At 38.9% G+C, this 22,921-nt stretch overlaps 1 protein-coding gene across 1 annotated transcript in view; it reads right to left on the bottom strand.

The window, feature by feature from the left end:
* The window catches only part of LOC118852263 (amyloid beta precursor protein binding family B member 1 interacting protein), a 116,526-nt gene that overhangs the window by 53,470 nt on the left and 40,135 nt on the right, over positions 1–22,921 (bottom strand). Inside the window, exons 3-6 of the mRNA XM_036761965.1 lie at positions 19,918–20,005; positions 14,298–14,593; positions 9,249–9,326; positions 954–1,113 (exon numbers count right to left, since the gene is read on the bottom strand). Of these exons, the coding sequence (XP_036617860.1) occupies positions 954–1,113; positions 9,249–9,326; positions 14,298–14,593; positions 19,918–20,005 (622 nt within the window). The remainder of the gene's footprint in view (positions 1–953; positions 1,114–9,248; positions 9,327–14,297; positions 14,594–19,917; positions 20,006–22,921) is intronic.

The following is a 22,921-nucleotide window of genomic DNA, read 5'->3' as shown; positions in this document are numbered from 1 at the left end:
GAGCAGGGAATGAATCAGGAGTCCATATGAATGCAGAGAAGAAGACAGAAGTGAGAGATGGTATGGAGGCAGAATTTATAAGACTTAGCAACAGATGATATATGGACGTGAAAGAGAGGGGAAAGAATCTGGATGATGCTGATCTCATGAACCTGGGAAAGTCTCAGGATAATAATAGCTGATATTCATATAGTGGGTTTTTTTCTTCATTTGATCCTCATGATAACCCTGAGGTTCAAAATGTTACATGGCTAGGCCAGGGCCACATAGCTAGGACGTGTCTTTGCAGAATTTGAACCCAACTCTTCCTGATAGTGCCCTATCAATTATACAAATGATCTCACCACAGATAGGGAAGCTTGGAGAAGAGCTGGTTTAGTGGGGAAAGGTGATGGAGAAGAGGTAAACAAAGTGCTCATTTATGTCTTTCTTGTCTCCCCAACCCTGATTAATCTCTTCCACCTGTTCCTTCATCTTTTCTAGCTCTATCTGTGGCGGGTGGGCAATTTCATCAAGGCTGGTCAAAGGGAATTATCTAGCTGCCCTGTTAATACGATTGTCATCCAAGGGATGATGAAGACTAATATGTAAGTCTATGGTAAAGTGGTGCACTCTAGTTTAAGGCTGCAAACCCTGGAAAGAGACATAAGCTGACAGATGCTCAGGACATCTCCACAATCTGCTCAGTTCACTGGGCATGCAATGAGAAGTATCACCGTCTAATGGGAACGATGGAGCCATGACAATAAAAATGCTCCTGTCCTTATGGTCTGGCCACCTGTGCCACGCTCATCTTTTGAAAAGAGTAGATATTAAACCTGACAGAAGAGGAGAAAGGACAGATGTGGACTCAAGACAGCCTTGATATAAACCATCTCATTTAGTATGAGACCAACAGCAATACAAAATAAACAAGACTTTTAGGTGCTACTTACAGTCTATCCACGACTTACCAATTTGTAGTTCTGGGTATATTTCATAAAGACACCAATCCAGGTTGTAATCGAAGTGGGTTTTCTCAAAGAGGTTGTCCAGAACATCTCGTGCTAACTGCCGTTCATCCACCATCAGTGACTTTGTGCTGTTGTCATTCATGTGGACCTTGACGACAAGCTGAGGATAGAGTCATTAAAGACCCAGTTAATTTTGGTAAATGGCAGGCTCTAGTCCATTCAAGAAGATGGTTGGTTCAGAGAGATGAGAAAGATTCAAGATGAAAGTTACAATTTCTTGTACACCAGGGGTTTTTAACCTTTGCATTATTAAATCTTTTGGCAGTGTGTTGAAGGCCATGGACTCCTCAGAAACTCCTTAGTTTTAAAACGTATGAAATGAAATACATGAGTACAAAAGAAGCTGACTTTGTTGAAATAATTAAAAATTTTTAGAAAGAAACAAGTTCCTGGACCCCAGGCTAAGAATCCCTATTCTATACCCTTTAGTAGATGTATACCTTTTGTCCTATGAACTGTCAGAACACAAGAGGAGAATCTTCAAAATTATGCTTGACATTAATGAATTAATCAATCAATCAATCTGCAAGCAATTATTATGCATCTACTCTGTGCCAGGCACTGTGCTGGATGATGAGGATACAAAGACAAACATTTTCAAAGGCACTCTTTTTTGGGGGGGAGGGAAGAGCCTGGGTCTTCCCATCTTGCTCATATTGGATGTGCAGTGGCTTCTCATGAGCCTGATCCCACTACCAATGAGCACAGAAGCTTTGACTTACTCCATTTCCTACCTGTGCCAGAGTGTCCCTTTAATCAGTCTGTTAACTCTATTAACCCAGAAGACTAGTCATACTGGTGCTAGACATAGCAAGGACATTCTACTGGCTTAGCCCACTGTGTCTCAGAATTCCCTAGCTCAAGAGCTCCATTAGTCTCAGCCCCCCCAATGGCAGGGATTACAAAAATGATCCACCACTCCCATTTCTAAGAGATACTTTTTTTTGAGGCAATCAAGGTTAAGTGACTTGTCCAAGGTCACACAGCTAGTAAGTGTCTGAGGCCATTTTGAACTCAGGTCCACCTGAGTCTAGGACCAGTGCTGTATTCACTGTGCCTCTTTTAAAAGTAAATTTAAGCCCAACATAGTAGATGCTACAACCCCCACATGTAGGGTGACATAACTTTGAGTAGGTGGGTGACTTGGCAGCTCCATAGAGTGCAGTCTGTTTAGTGCTACACAATCCAGAATGCAGCACCAGAGAGCATACTTCTTTCGTGATTCTGCTACATTTCTTCCACCCCAAAAGGCCCCTCCGTTTGGGAGTGGGGGCTATGGAGAATTCACAGGATCACAAATCTAAAATGAGAAGGCCACAACCTCCTCCTTTTTTTAGATAAAGAAACTGAGGCCCAAATCAAGTGATTTGTCCAAGGTCACATTATAACCTACAGAAAGAAAATCCAGGTGTAGCTGCGTTTGCTTTTGGTTAATTTAAAACAAAAGCCATATGGCCTTCGTAAATGAGGTGTGCAGGGCTTGCCCCAATGAAACAGACTGACTCACTTGGCATTCTTCAGCCTGATTTGCTTTAAATGGAAGACACATCTATTACTCTGTGCTAAGACTCAGTCTCTGGACTGTCCAAATTCCCTGCATAAAATCTGTGAGAGGGAGGGTTAGGAAAATTTTACCTTGTTTGGATAACCTGATAATAGTAAAAGCACTCTATTCTAGAGTGCCACACTAGAAGCCGCTAGGTGGCGCCAGAGCGCACAGTACACTGGGCCTGGCTTCATAAAGACCTGAGTTCAAAGCTGAACTCTGGCACTTACTAGCTGGGCGACTCTGGGCAAGTCACTTAATCTGTCTGCCTCAGTTTCCTCAACTAAAACGGGGATCATAATAGCACCTACCTCCTAAGATTGTTATGAGGATCAAATGAACTATTATTTATAAAGCACTTATCACAGTGTCTAGCATGTAATAGTCACTTATAAATATTTAATTCCTTCCTTGCTGTCCCCTTCCCTTCCCTTCCTTCCCTTCATTCCTGTTGAGAATTCCATGAAAAAATAAAGGTTCTTTTTTCCCCACTGGTTCTGTCCCTAATGGAGAAAAACCAAAACGACATTAATATGACATTTTAAAATTAAAGACAGATAAAGCATTTCTTGTTTTCTATATGCCAGGTACTACGGATAGTGGAGAATCCACAGGATCTTAGACCTAGAGCTGAAAGGAACCTCAGGACATCTACTGTGAACTCTTTGTTTTATAGATAAGTAAACAGAGGCCCAGGTATGATAAGATTTCCTGACAGAAGTGATAAAACCTAAAACGGGACTTAATTCACCCATACTTGAAAAATGCTAAGTTAGAAAATTTTATGAGCAAGGGGGGCGGAGCCAAGATGGCAGCTGGAAAGCAGGGACTAGCGTGACCTCCCCGCCGAGTCCCTGCAAAAACCTATAAAAAATGGCTCTGAACCAATTCTAGAACTGCAGAACCCACAAAACAGCAGAGGGAAGCAGGGCTCCAGCCCAGGACAGCCTGGATGGTCTCTGGGTGAGGTCTATCCCACACGGAGCTGGGAGCTGGAGCTGGGAACGGAGCAGAGCAGAGCCCAGCGTGAGTGGCTTGGACCAACCAGACCAGGAGCCGGGCGGAGCGGCCCCTAGCGCCCTGAATCAGTGAGCTGTGGCAGTTACCAGACTTCTCAACCCACAAACACCAAAGACAAAAGAGAAGGTTAGTGGGAAAAGCTGCAGGAGTGGAAGGAGTTCACGGTTAGGCCACCGCCCTTGGGGCAGTGGAGGTGGGGCAGCTACAGCTGTAGTTGCTTCTGGTCCCAGGCCCACCTGGTGGGAGGAATTAAGTGGCGGATCAGAGCAGGAGTGCACAGCCTGCTGAAGATCTAAGCCCAGTCCAGGCTGGGGGTTCTTGCGGAAGGAGCAGTGTTGCTGTGGCAGAGCTGGCGCATCCCCCCCAAACGTGGAACATAGAACTCTTTAGTCTACAAGCAGTCATACCACGCTGAAAAACTCAAGGGTCAAGTTAGTTGGTTGGGAATATGGTCAGGCAGCGAAAATGCACCCAGATTCAGTCTCAGACTTTGGATTCTCTCTTTGGTGACAAAGAAGACCAAAACATACAGACAGAAGAAGTTAACAAAGTCAAAGAGCCTACAACAAAAGCCTCCAAGAAAAACAGGAACTGGTCCCAGGCCATGGAAGAGCTCAAAAAGGATTTGGAAAAGCAAGTTAGAGAAGTAGAGGAAAAATTGGGAAGAGAAATGAGAAGGATGCGAGAAAACCATGAAAAACAAGTCAATGACTTGCTAAAAGAGACTCCAAAATACACTGAAGAAAACAACACCTTAAAAAATAGACTAACTCAAATGGCAAAAGAGCTCCAAAAAGCCAATGAGGAGAAGAATGCCTTGAAAGGCAGAATTAGCCAAATGGAAAAGGAGGTCCAAAAGGCCACTGAAGAAAATACTACCTTAAAAATTAGATTGGAGCAAGTGGAAGCTAGTGACTTTATGAGAAATCAAGATATTATAAAACAGAAACAAAGGAATGAAAAAATGGAAGACAATGTGAAATATCTCATTGGAAACACCACTGACGTGGAAAATAGATCCAGGAGAGATAATTTAAAAATTATTGGACTACCTGAAAGCCATGATCAAAAAAAGAGCCTAGATATCATCTTTCAAGAAGTTATCAAGGAGTACTGCCCTGATATTCTAGAGCCACAGGGCAAAATAGAAATTGAAAGAATCCATCGATCGCCTCCTCAAATAGATCCCAAAAAGAAATCTCCTAGGAATATTGTCACCAAATTCCAGAGCTCCCAGATCAAGGAGAAAATCCTGCAAGCAGCCAGAAAGAAACAATTTGAGTATTGTGGAAACACAATCAGAATAACCCAAGATCTGGCAGCTTCTACATTAAGAGATTGAGGGGCTTAGAATACGATATTCCGGAGGTTGATGGAGCTAGGATTAAAACCAAGAATCACCTACCCAGCAAAAGTGAGTATCATGCTCCAGGGCAAAATATGGACTTTTAATAAAATAGAGGACTTTCAAGCTTTCTCGGTGAAAAGACCAGAGCTGAATAGAAAATTTGACTTTCAAACACAAGAATCAAAAGAAGCATAAAAAGGCAATCAAGAAAAAGAACAAGAAAAAGAAACTGCAAGGGACTTACTAAAGTTGAACTGTTTTGTTTACATTCCTACATGGAAAGATGACGTGTATAATTCATGAGACCTCAGTATTAGGGTAGCTGAAGGGAATATGCATATATATGTTTATGCATATATATGTATATGTGAGTGTGTACGTATGTATATATGTATGTGTCTATATATATATATATATAGAGAGAGAGAGAGAGAGAGAAAGAGAGAGAGAGAGAGAGAGAAAGAGAGAGAGAGAGATAGAGAGAGATAGAGAGAGAGAGTGATAGAGAGAGATAGAGAGAGATAGAGAGAGAGAGTGACAGAGAGAGATAGAGAGAGAAAGAGAGAGAAAGAGAGAGAAAGAGAGAAAAAGAGAAAGAGAGAGAGAGAGAGAGAGAGAGAGAGAGAGAGAGAGAGAGAGAGAGAGAGAGAGATGAAGGGAAGATATCTAAAAGAAATAAAATGAAATTAAGGGATGAGAGAGGAATATATTGAGAGAGGGAGATAGGGAGAGATAGAATCGGGTTGATTATCTCGCATAAAGGTGGCAAGAGGAAGCAGTTCTGTGGGAGGAGGGGAGAGGGCAGGTGAGGGGGGAATGAGTGAATCTTGCTCTCATCAAATTTGGCCTGAGGAGGGAATAACATACATACTCAATTGGGTATCTTACCCCACAGGAAAGAAGAGGGAAGAAGATAAAAAAAAAGGGGGGGGATGATGGAGAGGAAGGCAGATAGGGGTGGAGGTAATCAAAAACAAACACTTTGGAAAGGGGACAGGGTCAAGGGAGAAAATTCAATAAAGCGGGATGGGTTGGGAAGGAGCAAAATATAATTAGTCTTACACAACATGAGTATTGGGGAAGGGTTATACATAATGATACACATGTGGCCTATGCTGAATTGCTTGACTTCTTAGGGAGGGTGGGTGGGAAGGGAAGAGGGGAGAGAATTTGGAACTCAAAGTTTTTAAAACAGATGTTCAAAAACAAAAAAAAAAGTTTTTGCATGCAACTAGAAAATAAGATACACAGGCAATGGGGCGTAGAAATTTATCTTGCCCTACAAGAAAGGAAGGGAAAAGGGGATGGGAGGGGAGTGGGATGACAGCAGGGAGGACTGACTGGGGAACAGGGCAACCAGAATATATGCCATCTTGGAGTGGGGGGGAGGGTAGAAATGGGGAGAAAATGTGTAATTCAAACTCTTGTGAAAATCAATGCTGAAAACTAAATATGTTAAATAAATAAATTTAAAATTAAAAAAAAAAGAAAATTTTATAAGCAGAAAGCCAAAATCAGACAATAAGGTTATACTGTATAGTTTAAAGGGCAATAAATTTGGAGTCAAGATACCTGATTCTGAGTGCCAGCTCTGCTACTGACAACTTCTCCTACCTGAAAGATGTCCCTTTATTTCTCTAAGCTTCAGTTTCCTCGTTTGTTTAAAAAAAGATTCGATTAGGTAGCTCCTAAGGGCCCTTCCAGCTCTAAATCTATGACCCAAAGACCCGAAGGCTAGCCACAGGGCTATAAAAACCTGTATCTATATTTACAGATATATTTCCTCCTCTTTGAAAGTAAAATTGACGACTGGATGGTTTCACTCTCATCACAGTCAATGGCAATTCAACCTGTGGTCTGGTTCTGGGGAGTCCAAACCAGCCTCAGACCCCGAGATGCACCCAGGACAAGCAGAGACACCTCCGTCAGGAATGCTTGAGGGCATTCGAAGCCTCCAGACAGACTAGGCTTCCTTTGTTTAAAGAAAAATGTGTTTTGGATTAGACAGGCCTCCCCTCCTCTCTTATTGTTCGGCACCACAGACAGGCTCCTGGTTTTAGTGCCACATCTGAAGTGTCTGAGATAGGAATAAATGCACAGCTTGGTTTTTTGATCTGCCTTCCTCCCCTCCTCAGCAGAGCCTGATTGGACATTAGCTGCTGCTCCCAGTTCTCAATGATGGTGTTTGCTAGACGTCTCCGGTGCTGCCCCAGAGCTGCTCAGGCGTGGGGGGTACAGTAAGCTCTCATCTGCTTAAGCTGACCTGCAGAGTTCTCTCTGTAGGACAGGAAAGAGCACTGTACTTCTCCCCCATTCCTCAAGTGTCTGTTGAGGTAGAGGGTTAGGATGCTTCTCGCTGGTACATCCGGTCTTCTGCATGTGTTTACTTTCTTTCTTTTTTTTTTCATTTCCTCCTCTTAAAGAGCCATACATCACACTATATTTGACCTTCAAGGCACAGCTTGAGGACCACTTTATACGCAGAATCTTTCCGTATCCTAATGCTAGTGACATTCCCCTAAGTCTGCCCTACTCCTCCCCATAAATTACTCTGGATTTAGTGCATGTATGTTATGTATGTATGTGTGTGTGTATGTGTATATGTGTGTATATATATGTATACACACACATATATACATACATATTCTGTATATGTGGGATGTCCCAAAAGTCTTAGTGCTGTTTTAAACTTCAGTTGCTTAAACGGCCCAAAGACTTTTGGAAGAACATTTTGTGTGGGTGCCTCTTGTCTCACTCAGAGCATAGGAATTATTTATTCTTTTGAGCTTGTATGCCCTATCATAAGCCTATGCTGACTGACTGATTAGCAGATAATTCAGTAGCTTGAAAGAAGTGAATTCTTTCAAGTTTTTTAAATCTTTCATTTTTCAGGGTTTTTCCCCCTTCTTTCTTTTAGACGTTATCATAAATGGCAATGATCAGTGCAAGGGATCTTACTGGGCCCCTCCCAGGAGAATCTTAACCAAAAGCAATCAGAGGAGGGTCCCAGGACTCTAGAGATCCAACCCCTTTATAAAAAATGAGGCCCCCAAATATCTGTGACTTGCCTAAGGTCATACACCTGGTTAGCGATGGAGCTGGGAATAAAAATGAGGTCCTCCATTTATTTCTTCTGTCAAGAAGCCTCTAAATAAAAGAAGGGTTCCCTACAGGCGGCTTTGTCATCTGCAAAGTGGGGACGACAACAACACTCTATTGTAATAAATATCTAAAGGGTTATTGTGAGGGCTAAGCGAAATAATGCACATCTCAGGCCCTGCAGACCTTAAGGCCAGATACAAACCTCAGATATTTTTATAATTATCATCATAATAACAGCTAGCATTTATGTAGTGCTCGAAGGGATGCAAAAGTGATGGGCATCACAACCCTGGGAGGCAGGTGCTGGTATTACACCCATTACGAAGATGAAAGGTTAAACAAGCTGCCACACAGCTAAGTAAGGTGTCTGAGGTAGCATTTGAACTCAGGCTGTCATGATTCCAAGTTTACCACTCTATTCGCTGTGCTATCTAGATTCCTTTTTTTTGGAAGGGGGGAAGGGAGGGCAATTGGGGTTAAGTGACTTGCCCAAGGTCACACAGCCAGTAAGTGTGTCAAATGTCTGAGGCTGGATTTGAACTCAGGTCCTCCTGACTCCAGGGTCGGCGCTCTATTCACTCTGCCACCTAGATTCCTAATATACTACTACCACCACCACCTCCATTTCTACTACTACTACTACTACTACCAGTACCACCACTACCAGTATCACTACTACTACCACCACCACCATTATTACTACTACTATCACCACCTTTACAACAACTACTACCACCACTACTGCTACTACCACCACCACTACCACCACTGCTACCACCACTACTGTGACTACTACTACAGCCAGGTTCTATTTAGTATAGCGCTAACTGGACTCCAAGTCTAAGTCCCTACTCTCAGAGTTCCTGTCACTTTGCTGGAGAGAGAAAACACAGACACATCATAACTACTGCCCAAACGGTGATTCATGTAAAATGAGAGGTATAAACAAGTGTTGGAGGTAATTCCACTACGACAAAGAGTGGAGACTGGCTCATTTCAAACGTCCCCCTTCCACAAAATGCCTACTAGGCAAATACTCTGTCCTCCCTCAGCTTCCGGTGATGGCAAAATGCAAATAACTTTTATTTATCTCTGGAAATCAGACCGGTGAAAAGAAACATTCAGAAAGTGCTATTTCACAATGCTTATCTTAACATGAGAGATAAAGAAACAGGATTACAATTAAACTTCTGATAAAAGGTCCTTGTATTTATATTACCTTTTTAACCTTGGCCTCCTTCAGTTTTTCCAAGGCTAGCTTGATTTTATCAGCTTTAGCCTGTGCCTCTTCTTCTTCCTGTAATAACAGTAAGACACTCAACATAAACCTTTGAATAAAAATGATGAATGTCAGTAGTCATCAGTGGATTGCTGCTGTGTATTGACAAAAGGCCCTAGTACAGAGACATCTATTTTTTTTAAATTTTATTACAAACTTAGTTGTCATGAATAAATGAACATTTCAGTATATGAAGAACAAAAATGAGGACTGCATATAAAACTATCTAGTAAATTTTATGTGGTTATAATAAAATTACCCTGTTTTTTCACCTTCCAAAATTTCCTTTCTATAACACCACTTCAAATCTAGATTTCAAAGATCATCCCTCCACCCAATCTAAATATGGAAGCCAATCACTAGCTCTCCCACGGACCAGAGGACTTTAGCAATGGCTCCCAGAATTAAATCTAACAAGCCTCTCAGCTCCTTAAAAATGCAAATGGAGAAGACGAAAACAAAACAGAGAAATAAACCCAAGTGATCAGGCAGGGTGCAAATGGGAAAATATTTCCTGGTCAACACGATGCCTCTTTTGATTAATCCATGTTTTTATCCTGAGAAAAGGAATTCTAAGGACCTCCGGATTTAGATTGGGTGGAGGGATATTCTTTAAAACCTAGGTTGAATTTGAAGTTGTTCTATGGAAAAGGATGAAGTAAAAACAATTTCAAAAGGGTCACAAACAGGGCAATTCTGTTCATCAGGAAATGTTGGAAAATGGAGCACTCTGACTCATTCAATATCTCGGTTAGCTGAGTATGGGTACACACACTCTAGATGGCCACCAATTTTCAAAGAACTACAAAATAATAATAAACACACTTAATCCAAAAAATAAGCAAAATTTAATTTTTAAAGATCTGGAGGGCATTTCAGGATCTCTCAATGCCTCCAGGTCATCCCTATGGACAATGATTCTACTTCATTAGAACAGATAAACAAAGCATAGAAACTGAGTTGAGTCTGTAATGATTCAATGTCATTGTTATTGTTTATTTAAAATCATTGTAGAAAAATAGTTCTGGTCATTAAAGCTTTCTGGTGGTTTGGATTCCAGAAAATTTACTGAAATATCCACCACCTTTTCCCAAAGACTCTGATGCACAAGTAACGCTGGTATTTCCCTTCTGTATTTAATCATCCCCTAACATAGAATTATAACAGATTTTGCTCAAGTCCCCACTTGAAAAGAATCACATCATCACGGTCTGCCCAGGTTCTTATGTGTCTCTTTTCTTATTCATTCACCTTTCCTTTCACTTTTTCATTCATTCAACAAATGCTTAATGTCTACTATATGCCCAGGAAACAAGATAGTTTTGATGTTGTAAGGCATAGCACAGACTCTCTCAAGTGGTCCTCTCAACACTTACACATAGAAATGTTAATGGGAGCCAAGATTTCCAAGAATGACATATTACCTCTGCAGTCAACAGCAGTAGGCAAACCATGAAGATGATTCACTGAGTCACAAAGGGGCTGAGACCTAAACTGGTGGACAGAAGACTCACACGAACAAAATCATGGATCTGATATTGTACAGCTCATGTGAAGTGGGAACATACTGATGTTACCAATGGCAATCACCATTTTCTTCCACATAGGTGGGCCCTTGGCATAAGGTATTCTAATACTTCTCACCAGAGACACAGGGTCCCATCTGAACAGAGGATCGTAGATCTACAAAGAACCTCAGAGAACATCTAGTTCAACCCTTTCATGTTATAGAAGAGTAAATTAAGGCACAGGAAGGTTTAATAACTTGTCCAAAGTCATATGGGTAAGTTTCAGAGATGGGATTTGAACTCAGGTCCTTTTAATTGCAGAGTGCCATTTCCATTCTATCGGGATAACCTCATGGGGTTATATCTAGAACTCAATACTTCATGGGGGACCAAAATAAAAAAGAATTGCAGTCTGGGGACTTCATTGGTTCTGTAGAGTAAGCCTTCTGTGAGTATCTTCTGGTACTCATGAGGCAGCCCTGTATGAGGTGTCAGAGAGTCCAAGGGGACACGAGAGCAGCGACCCCACGTACAAACCATACTTCTGTTCCTTGAGCCTAGTGAGGAGGGAGAAGCCCTTATTTTTCTACACGGCCTCTCCACGAGATGAAGATAACTTCTATTTTCTGCCATTACTACCGTGCTCACATCTGAACGTATGGTACAACTTCTGTGATAAAGGCCAGAGTCATTTCTTCCCAATTATAAATATAGCGGCTCACACGTAGACAATATTCCTTCTTTTGAAGGCGAAAAGCTATTTTCTCTTTGAAAATACACAAAGAGTTTTTATAGTTCGGTCTGGTGAGTAGATGCTGGGCTCTTAAAAACTGAGGTTACTGTTGCTGCAATTTTCTTTCTTTAAGTGAAGAATACAGGGAAGCCTGAAATAAAAGGAGTTTATCACTATAGTCCTTGAGAAGACTTTCTATAAAGAGGATTCTGTTTCCTAGCCAGCTTCTCTGTTGGCACTGCTTATCCAGGTACATAAATCTGACCCTGTCTGTGGGCAGTGTCTAAATAATTGCCTCGGAAAATACGAGGCAAAGAGAACATCTTGAAACCTTTCTCTCCCTACTGTGAACAGTTAGCCGATTGTTTATGAAATTTGTCTTTATCCATGTGCTCTAGATAAAAGAAACCACGAATAAGCAGTAAATATTTAGTATCAAAAGAAAAATTGTGAAGTGATTAAAAACATATTTCCACTAAACATCCATCAGTGTGTTATACAACGTAAATCAAAGTCCTAAAAACAGATGATGAACATTATCAAGACAGTCTCTGCACATAAATATGAACATTTTTATACTTAAATTAAAATAAATACTGAAAATAGCCAAATGACCCACACATGCTCATGGACACATTTACATGTCTCATCTATTAAGACATGTAAACCATTTTCAGCATAGGAGCCTATGGACTTTTAACTCACCCTATAAAAGCTCTATGTAAAAGTAAAAAATTGGGATGAATAATTCCCTATCAGCAAAATTCCAGAAATCTTATTCAGCTTTAAAGAAACATTAAAAGAAACGTAAGCTGCGATATTATAAGCCTTAACTATGTCATCTTAAAAACAAAGTATTGTTTTCATTTTTGTTTTGAATTTTTATGGTTATTTATAGTATCTGGCTAATAAATTTTAATTTCTATTTACAATACTTGGCTATGTTACAGTATTTGGTCAGTAATTCCCCTTTTTTTGCTTTTGGACTTTTTGCAATTTTTTTTCAGGTATTCAATATTAAAGGTTCTGATGGACTTCACTTTTGAGGAATGTAGTAATGGTAATCTAATAAGACGATCATATGGAAGTAACTTATAGGCGTAAAGTTTCCAGATTTGAGTGCTTTAGAAACTGGGAAACCTGACATTTTATTCTATACAATTTAATACCAAGTTCAACAAAAGTAATTAAAGTCTTACTATGTGCAAGGCACTAATAATAATTTAAAAATTTACACGGCTGATTGTCTTCAGAAAGCTTACAGTCTAATAGTGAGTATGATGTATATAAATAATACAAGGTAGAATGTGATAAGAACAGAAGAGAAATCCAGGCAAAGTACATTTCAGTCAGGGTAAGAGGAGAATCAGGAAAACAGCATAATGAAAGCAGCAGCAAAGACTGTCAAGTGTTACACCAAAAGTTGCTCAGATAGCCACTGGTTTGGCCTTTAAGAGGTCACCAGGGATCTTAGAAATAGCAGTTAGTCCTTGGGGCAGCTCTATTGAGGTTGACCAGGAGGCTGGGAGAATGGGAACTTGGACAAGCAGTTTCAATGAGTTAAGAAGAATGAAAGCTATATTATAAAGAGATCACAAGTAAAAACTACTCTTTCAAGAAGTTAAGCTATTGTTACTGAAACAATAACTGTAAATGCATCACTGATATTACCATTATTAGAAATGAATGGCAAGTATTTACTGAAAAAATGTGCAAAGTGCACAGAATTTAAAGTGGATATTATCTGCATTTTTAAATAACTGTATTGCTAAGGCAATATGCTATGGAATACAATTTTTAAATAATAATAAGACATTTATCTATAAGTGACAATAGCTTTGTGGAGCAGCAGGGTTGAAAAGAAGGTTTTTTGTTTTGTTTTTTGATTTAGCAATGGAGAGACCTTAGCAAGTTTGTAGGCAGAAGGAAAGAAACCAAGAGAAAAAAGATGAGAGCTGAAAGAAAGAGAAGGAAAGGTATAAGTCCTGGAGAATACAGGAAGAGAGAACATGGTCAAATAATCCAAAGCTTTGGAAACAGCCAAAGTTTTGACTGGACTTTGCAAATTTCATCTTGTTATTTAGTGTAACATACATGCAACCAGACATATCCAAGATTCTGAAATTCTAGATGCTTAAGTTACATGCTCTTCTTCATCTTCCACGTTGGAGCCATTTTAAATTGTACCAAGTCCTGACCTCCCAAACACGTGATGCTTAAATGCTTTCAGATAAAAGCAACGGTCTTGGAGTTCCTAGGATATGCCAAGTCCTCAAAGCAGAAGATCTCACTGAATGGTCGTATTGTGACCTCTGAAGGGAGAGGGAGATACCCAAGTTTTGTTCAATTTAATGTGGGTAGCTAGGTGATCTATCTAGGGGCAGCTAAGTAGCATAGGAAAAAGTGCCAGAGTCACGAAGACTTGAGTTCAAATCTGTGACCCACAACCTTCCCAAGTGTAGCCCAAACCAGATTAAAACATAACTGGGAAATATTTAACACAATAAAATAAAAATGCAATAACGCACAGATAATTTTAATAAATGGTTTTACAAGTCCTACAGGGATCCTTAAGTAAGGGTTAGTGGACCCTGTGACTACTTGAATTTGATATCACTATCCTACATGAAAGGAACCACAGATTTGAATAGATATGATAAAAACTTAAGGGATGATGTAAGAAAAATTACAACACAAGTTAAAGAGTGTTAGTGCCAAGAATCAACGTGTATTGACAGGCAACTTTACCTGAGTGAGAGGTTCAGGAGGGGGAGGTGGAGGGGGTGGAAGGTCTAACACAGGGTCAGCAGGTGGGGGAGGCAATTCATCCTCAAAAGTGCTAATTCCAGTGGTGGTAAAATTTGTCTTATAGCCAAGGGAAGCTCCATTGCCCAAGACCGACAACGACTGAGATGCTGTGTTTGGTTGGTGCTGAGAAGCTTGTTTTTGGGCCTCGATGGTCCTCTGCTCGGCTTCACTTATGTCTGCTACAAGATCAGCCATTAGAGCATCTAAGTCATTGTCCTCCAGTGCATTTAATGATTCTGTTAAAATAAAAAAAGAGTACTTTAAGAAATTGCTAAAACAGGCAATCAGCAAACTCAGTGGTAAGGAGTTGTAGAGAAAGTGCTGGGGGGCTGAAGAGTAAAAGATGTTTTGGAGGGAGTGAGATTTAAAAAAAAAAAGATTTCATGATGCTTCGTGTGTTTATACTAGTCACTCCCAATCCATTTAAAGCCTGTCTCCCTTTCCCTTATCACACTCCCCTTTTCTCCCACCAATAAACCCTCTCTTGTAACAAAGTAAGAATTAATTAAAATTAATTAACTAAAAATTAAGACAAATTAGCCAGCACAGCAACTATGTTTGAAAACAAATAAAACATTTTGCTACCACAGTCCTCCGGCACACCCAGTTGTTTTAACAATCTGGCTGGCAGCTTCTGTGGGGGTATAAGATTAACCCACAGCCAGCACCCAGAAAGCTGCCAACAGCACAGGTTCTTCTGATCTGCTTAATTAAGGAAAGCAAGGTGAAGGGGTTGACGAGCTTTACTTTTAATTCAGCATTCAAATATCATTCAGTTAGTTCAGGGGAAAAACCCAGCACCCTGAACTTCAAAACAAAATGCAAACAAATTACAAACAACAACAGACTTTGTCTGATTCAAATCCCAACACATAGTTACCAGAGTTCAACAAAGTTTCAGCATCCAAGTTTACAAGCTGGAGGGCTCCTTAGCTACAGCTGCCCAGAGTCTCCTCATCAACACCATCTCCAGAGCCCTGCACAAATGGCTCTGTCCTCCCTTGTTATAGGGCTTCAGACATCATCAAACATCATCTGAATCACCAGAACTCAGACTCTGGTGATTGGTTCTTGAGTTGGCCCCTCCCTTTAGGACCCTGGGAGGTTCACATCCACATGGATTACGTTAACACCTAATGGGGTTTAGGCCTGGGGCTTAGCACCTAGTAAAGCTCACTGAGATAAATTGAGTCACTCAAAGAAAACAAAGGCCATTCTGGTTACACCAGTGAGAAAAATGCTTTTCCTTGTCTCAAGGCACCAAAACTGTTCATTACAATTATCAGAGATCACTTCCTTATATTTGTTATATTTGTAGTCATTGTGTACATTATTCTCCAGGTCTGCTTAAATTTCATATGGATTGTGTCATTCATCAACTTTGCTACTTTGATGGGTGTGAGGTGACACTCTAGAGGTGTTTTAATTGACTTTTCCTATTAGTGATACGGAGCAATCTTTCATATCGTTGTTGATGGTTTGCATTTCTTCTTCTGAAAACTGTTTGTATATATCTTTTGACCACTCATCTGCTGGGAATGCACTCTTGTGAGCCAACTTTAAAAAAAAGATGGACATGGATTCAGGGAAAGAATGGGAAAGATGGGTATTCTAAGTGAGAATGCCATAAGCAAAAGAATAAAGGAAACTCTGAGTGGTCTAGCAAACCTCTATGAAGCATGAAAGGCATTGGAGAAGACAGGAAAAGTGAGTTTATCAGTAAGATGCTCCAAGATGATACCAGTGAGATGGCAGATCCTGCCAAGCTAGAAAGGTCCAGAGATAGATATACCTATAGTAGGAAGACCAGCTTAGCTAAATTTCAGAGTCTCATATCTAATACGGCTGTAGGGTAATGAATTTTTTGGCCACAGCAAGTCCCAAGAGCTAGTGTGCATCAGTGGAAGGGGACTTCATACAAATGACATTACAGACCCCTTAAATATTGAAGTTCAATAAAAGTTAAGTATAAACAAGATTCCTGGGGAAATATTTAAGTATCTATGAAAATAAACTATTATCAAACAGTTTAGAAATATCTATTTACATATGAACAATTATCATACAACTTATAAACTATTCTTGCCATTAAAAGAGGTCCTATATGAAGTCTTTCTTGATTCCCTCCCCCAACTGATAGAGCCCTTTCTCCCAACCTACCAGATACTTAACTACTCTGTTTCTGTGTTTCTGTATACGCTAAATATTAATATAATATAATAATCTGAAGTTATATTTATGATATATAGTATAAAAGGCTGTGCTGCTATTATACAAATATGCATGTGCACATTTGTACATAAGCATTTGTTGCCTCCTTTGTAAGGCGTAAGCTCCTTTCAGCAGTAATTGTTTTATTCTTTGCATTTCTATCTCCACAGCCTAGAATGGTGCCTGGCACACAGTAAGTGCTAAATAAATCTTTGCTGACTGACTAACTCAAAGGGACACAATTTGTCAACAACTGGTTGATCTAACTGCCATTTTAATATACGTGCCTTTAATAAAAAATTACTATATTTCTTTTTTTTTTTGTTGGCAACGCAATTAGGCTTAAGTGACTTGCTCAGGGTCACACAGGTAGTTTCAAGTGTCTGAGGCTGGATTTGAACTCAGGTCCTCCTGACTCCAAGGCTGGTGCTCTATCTACTGCACCACCTAGCTATTCCTATTTCTGTTTCTTAAAAAATATTCATAATATAGGTGGCCTTTCTGCTTATTCAGACTGACATGCTCCTTAATTACCAATAGTAATCTGTTAATAAATTTAAAATTAGGGAAGCAAAACCTTATCAATACCTCTCTATTATTTTAACTAAAATCTATAAATTTTTTGCATCTTGCTCTTGACTTTCAAAATCTTTTCTATTTTTTAAGATTGAAGTCATATGCATTTTTAGAGTGAATATTTATTTATATAATCACAACATTCAACGTTTTCTTTTTGGCCTTATGTAGATTTTTAAATGGAACAAATTTGCAATTAGTCATAAACTCAATTTTAAACATTGGCAGAGCCAATAAAACACATTTTACAGTTATTTACATCTGAATATATTAATTTCCATGCCTAAAATGTCCATAACAATGTTGTGGTAGTTCCCCCATGTCTCTGTTTAACTTTCTTTTTGTCCATTCATCCCTATATATACATCCTCCCTTTTATATATATAGTCTTAGTTGGTACTATGCTGCTTATCTGATTTTTTCTTTGCTTTTAATTATTTCATATGGATCTATCCAGATACTCCTAATACTTGTCATTCTTAATTACTCACTACCATTTCATGACATTAATATTGCAATTAATTCAGTCATTTCTTGCTGTACATTTTGTTTCAAATTCTTATTTGAATATGTCCCTCTCCCTTCCACACATAGTCTCAAAATCCTATTTGGTATGACTGTTAAAAAAGAAAACCAAACTTCTTATACTAACCTTCCAGATAGATTATCACTCTGCAATTCAACCAGTAATTTATGTTTCCACAATCTCTGCCAGCATCAAGTTTTATAATTTTGAACTGTTTCTGCCAGGGGTTTGTGCAGAGGTACCACAGAGATGCTTTAATTTGCATTTCTTTGATCATTAGTAAAGCTGAATATCTTTTAGGTGATTAAAAAAATTTTTTTTGGTTTATAAATTGTCTGTTCACAGCCTTTTCTCTTATAAGTAACTGCGACTATATTTTGCCATCAACACCATAAACGTTTATTATATTTGCTTTAAATATTTTTCCAGCTTTTTTTGCCTTGCTTATATTGCTTTCTGTTGTAAAGAAATTTTTAATTTTGTGTACTTCAGTAAATCTTACCTTTTCCGAAATAATTTCTTTTATTTACTTAATAGTTAAAACTGCATCTCACTTCCATAACTAAGTTAAACATATTATTCCATTTTATTCATCTTTTATAGTTAATATAAATAAATAAATTTTCTGGAATTTATGTAAGGGGTGCATTTTTATTTTTTTACTGTACAGATAACCAATTTCCTACTGGCTATTTCATAATGAGTGTTTTCTCCAGCTTTTATTTTCTATAGACTTATTAAAACTAATCTTTTACATGTTATTTGGTCTGAGGTCTTGGATCTTTATCTGTTTTTGCTGATTTTTAAATTTCCTTCTAGTATCGACAGTTTTAGTGACAACTACTTTATAAGATGCTCAAGTCCGTCCTCCTATATCCCTTTATAATAACTTGCTCATTTGTTTTCTCATATAAGTTTGATTATTATTTTGTACAGTTCACAGAGTCTCATAGGTTACCCATCTAATCCACGGAATTCTTTCTACCACGTAGATGGAAAATGGCCATTCACCCTCTGCTTAGAAATCCATGAGTGAAGGGAAATCTATCAGAGTATTATGAAGAAACCCACTAGAATTTTGATTAGTATTGTATTAAATCTACAATTGATTTATGGAACATTATAGATTTTACTATGTTGATCTGAACTATTCACGAGCATTAAATATTACTTCAATTATTAAGACGTTTATTTCTTTCAGTAGAATCTTATGGTTGTCTTAATAAAGGCCATATTTGTCCAGATAAGTTAATTTTTTTTTGCAGGGGGGAAGGTAGGGCAATTGGGGTTAAGTGACTTGCCCAATGTCACACAGCTAGTGTGTCAAGTGTCTGAGGCCTATTTGAACTCAGATCCTCCCGACTCCAGGGCCGGCGCTCTACTCACTGCGCCACCTAGAAAAGTTAATTTGCTAGTAGTTGCGGGTTTTTTTGGAAGTTATTGCTGATTCCTTTTTAAAGGAATATTTTGTGATCTTCAATGTTTACAAGAATGTGAATAATTTTTGTAGGTATACTTTCTTTCCTACAAACTTGCTTAACTCACTTAGCATTTCAATTACTTTTTTTTGTTCAGACACTTAGACTTTCTAGATATGTTATTATACCAATGGCAAATAATAATATTCTTACTTCTTTATTTTCAGCGTTAATCTTTCAAATAAATTTTTTTTCTGCCTCAATGCTAGCACAGACTTCAGGAGCCTTGGCTAACCTTCATATCATGATGAGGCATTGGAGTAGGAGTTAGATGGAGGCTTTCCATGAATTTTGAGATAAGTTACAAGTGAGTGTTGGGTTATATTCAGATGTTTCCGCATCCATTAATATGATAATATAGTTTTACATATTATTTATTTGATTTTAGGATATTGAAAGTTTTTCCAATATTCAACCAGCCTAATAAATATGGTATAAATTCTAGTTGGTCACAAAGAACATCTTTTTGTATTGCTTTATTCTGGTAACATTTTATTTAGCATTCTATTATCTATATTCATTAGGGCAATTTGTATATGATTTTATTTTTGTTTTTGGTGTTGATTTTTGCCAAGTTTTAAAATCAGTGCTATATCTATCTTATCAAAGAAACTGGATCCCTTTCCATAATTCTACATTTATAAACCTGTGTAATAAAAGGTAACTTTGGAAGTTTGAAAAATTCACCTGTGAACCCATCTGGAATCCAAATGGAATTTTAGTCAACATCTGTATTTCAATTATATTATTCATAAAAAAGTATACTTACCATTTAAATCTTTGAAACCAACACTGTAGTTAAATTCACTTTGGGGCGGGTCAGGCATCGGAGGTGGAAGAGTTTCAACCCCTAAACTCTGTTAAAAACAGAACAAAGAAAAAAAAGGCACCAATAATGCAACTATCATTATGGAGCATATTTAACGTTTTCACAAGTGAACATTTTCTGCTCATGCTTGTCTCTCCAAAAACATTATTTCCTGAAGAAACAAGATTTTTATGCCCTTAGTTGTAAATGCTCCATGCATTTTGTTTCTTTATAGAAAATTCCAACTTAAATTTGTTTCTAGAAGCAATTAAGGATGAACGATTTAAATAAATTCCCAAGAGTAACTCTTCTAAGAAGGAAAAGTTGAATGTGAAGAGGCAGTGGCCATTCTCAGAAGCCATGCTGGGAGGGCATTTATGAAGACAAAACTGATGAGAACCTAATCATCAATACAAACTAAGAGCTCCTTCACAACACAACCTTTAACTGAGCAATACGATAGTTATGCTGGTGTGTGGGACAAAAAACCACTGGCTCAAGTTAAAAAAAAACAGAGATGTCTCAGTTTCTCAAGGTAGAAAAAAAAACCAGAAGCTTTATTTGATCAAGTCTCGAGAATTGGGCATCTCTCACTACCAGGGCAGAGATAGCAGTGAAGAGAGGCAAAGTGGGGGAAGGCAAGCAGGGAGATATATACCCTCGTACAAACAATTCTAAGAAATCCCACCCCAGAGGCTGGACCCTCGTCCCCATTTGCGGAGACTAGTGACCTCACAATCTAACCAGGAATAAGTTTTTACCCAATACAAGCACAGAAGCTACAGAATTACCTTATAGGGAAACTTTAATGCTAAGATGACCATTTGTAAGTAGGCTAGGGGAGGGGGAGAGGGGAATATCATCTAGTTTCCCCGAAATCATATGATCTACAGGCAAACAAAACTTAGGCCTGCTGAGGTTCACATCCTAACTAAATTTGTACTATCTCTATTTGAATATTGCCTTGCCTAAGTTATTCATAGGGAAGCTTTCACAATCTTGTATTCCATTCACAGCTGAGGTGACATCTATAAATCTAAAGAAGAAGGGGGAGAAAGACATTCCTAAAGGCTAAATAATCAGATTCCCACAGACTCAAATTTATCCCATTTCCCTTTTCTCTAAATATTGATTCTCAAACATTTTAGATATAAATACACACACACACATTATACACACACACACACACACACACACACACACACACACACATATATATATATATATATATATATATATATATACCCTGTGAAGTCTTCACACTTTATTCGCTCACTACCTCATACACTGGTGAAAAGGAGTGCTTAAGATATGGCAGAAAAGCAAAATTCCTAAGGAATTATTTTATTCTTCACTGGAAAAAGTGTTTTGATTTTGTTCTTTGAATTTTATATAATAGTGATGAGGGTTTGGTCTCTGGGAACCCCCTTGAACCTGGAGTACAGTCTCTGAGAACCCCCATGAACTCTCCAACTAGATCTGGCCTTCTCCTAAGGCCATAAGCCTTACATTACCATTAGGCCCAAATCTCTACCTAGCCTTGCCCTTTATTGTCCAGCTACTTCCCACTCTTGATACCAGATACTTGATCCATGCCTTCAGCTACTTCCCGCCCTTTATCCCATTCTCTTGGTTCCTAGAGTCTGACCTCATCCTAGTCCCTGGAGTCTGACTTCATCTGGGTCCCATCAAGCTCCTCCTCAGAGTCCTCCTCAAGACCTTCCCTAAACCCCTCTTCTAGTCACCCCAGACCACGCCTCAATCCCTCCCACAATCTTTGTGTATATAAGCTGCATCTTGCTTCCATGAAGACCCTCAGATTCAATCTAGCTCAGCAGACTGAATCTGGCCTGCTTGTGAAAAGAGGCCTCACAAAGGGTGGAATTTCTTAAGACAATCCATTATGGTGAATCCCTGATAAACTTTGTCTCTTCCCGTGGCTGAGAAGGCTTGAGTCGAATTCTTTCAGCAGGACCTGGAGTGTAGGTATCTTGGGGTCTCAAGCACCCCTAGAAATGTATGGTTCCCTACCATCATCTCATTTTTCTTAAACCTCTTCAATCATTTAAGAAGTTTTAAAAAACATCTATGCTCTCTGCATCAACATTCTAGTATAGTTATCCCCTGCACATCGCGGGGGTTAGTGGTACGAACTGGAAAGTTCACTTAAAATTTTTTGGCCTTCCCTTCATACCAAAGAATAAGTCTGAATTATTATGGTATTAAAAGACAAAATATATTGATACTATACAATAGATATATCTTATGCATTTCTGGGTTTCTAAACTTTTTCTGTGTCATCTGCTGTCCTTTGCATGTCCCCCCCAAAATTCCCATTTAATTTCTTATACTGACCTTTTGCAACATGGAAGGGAAAAGTGTAGTTTTATGGCCTGTCATTACAATTACACTCTTTTATGTGTTGAGTCTTTCATAAAAACAAGTAAAATCCTAGAACCTCAAGACTTGCAAGTGACTTCAAAAGCCACCAATCTAATACATATCTTCGAAGGAATTCCATCTACAACATGACCGAAAGCAGCTGTCCAGACTTTGCCAGAAGACTTCCAATGAGTATAAAACCACTACCACTTCCACTCTAGGAAAAGTTTTAGTTCTTCAGGAAATTTTTCTTTTCTAAGGTCTCAAATGGGCTACTTTGCAGCTTCTGCCCATTGCTCCTCTAAGGCCAGAAAGAGCAAGGCTAATTCTTCTTCCACAAAATGGTCCTTCAAGTATCTGAAGATGGGTACCATGTCCAATTCTTCCCCCACCCAAATCTTCTCTTCAGAATAAATATTCCTGTTCCTGCTCATGTATATGCCTTGTTCTCCTAATTTTGCTCACTTCACCCTGCATCAGTTCACACAAGTCTTCCCAGGTTTCTCTGAAACTGTCCCTCTCTTCATTTCTTATGGCATAATAGCGTTACATTCATATACCATAGTTTGTTCAGCCATTCCTT

Source organism: Trichosurus vulpecula, chromosome 5, assembly GCF_011100635.1.
Source record: "Trichosurus vulpecula isolate mTriVul1 chromosome 5, mTriVul1.pri, whole genome shotgun sequence".
Classification (NCBI taxonomy): Eukaryota; Metazoa; Chordata; class Mammalia; order Diprotodontia; family Phalangeridae; genus Trichosurus; species Trichosurus vulpecula.
This window is presented reverse-complemented; position numbering and strand designations above follow the sequence as displayed.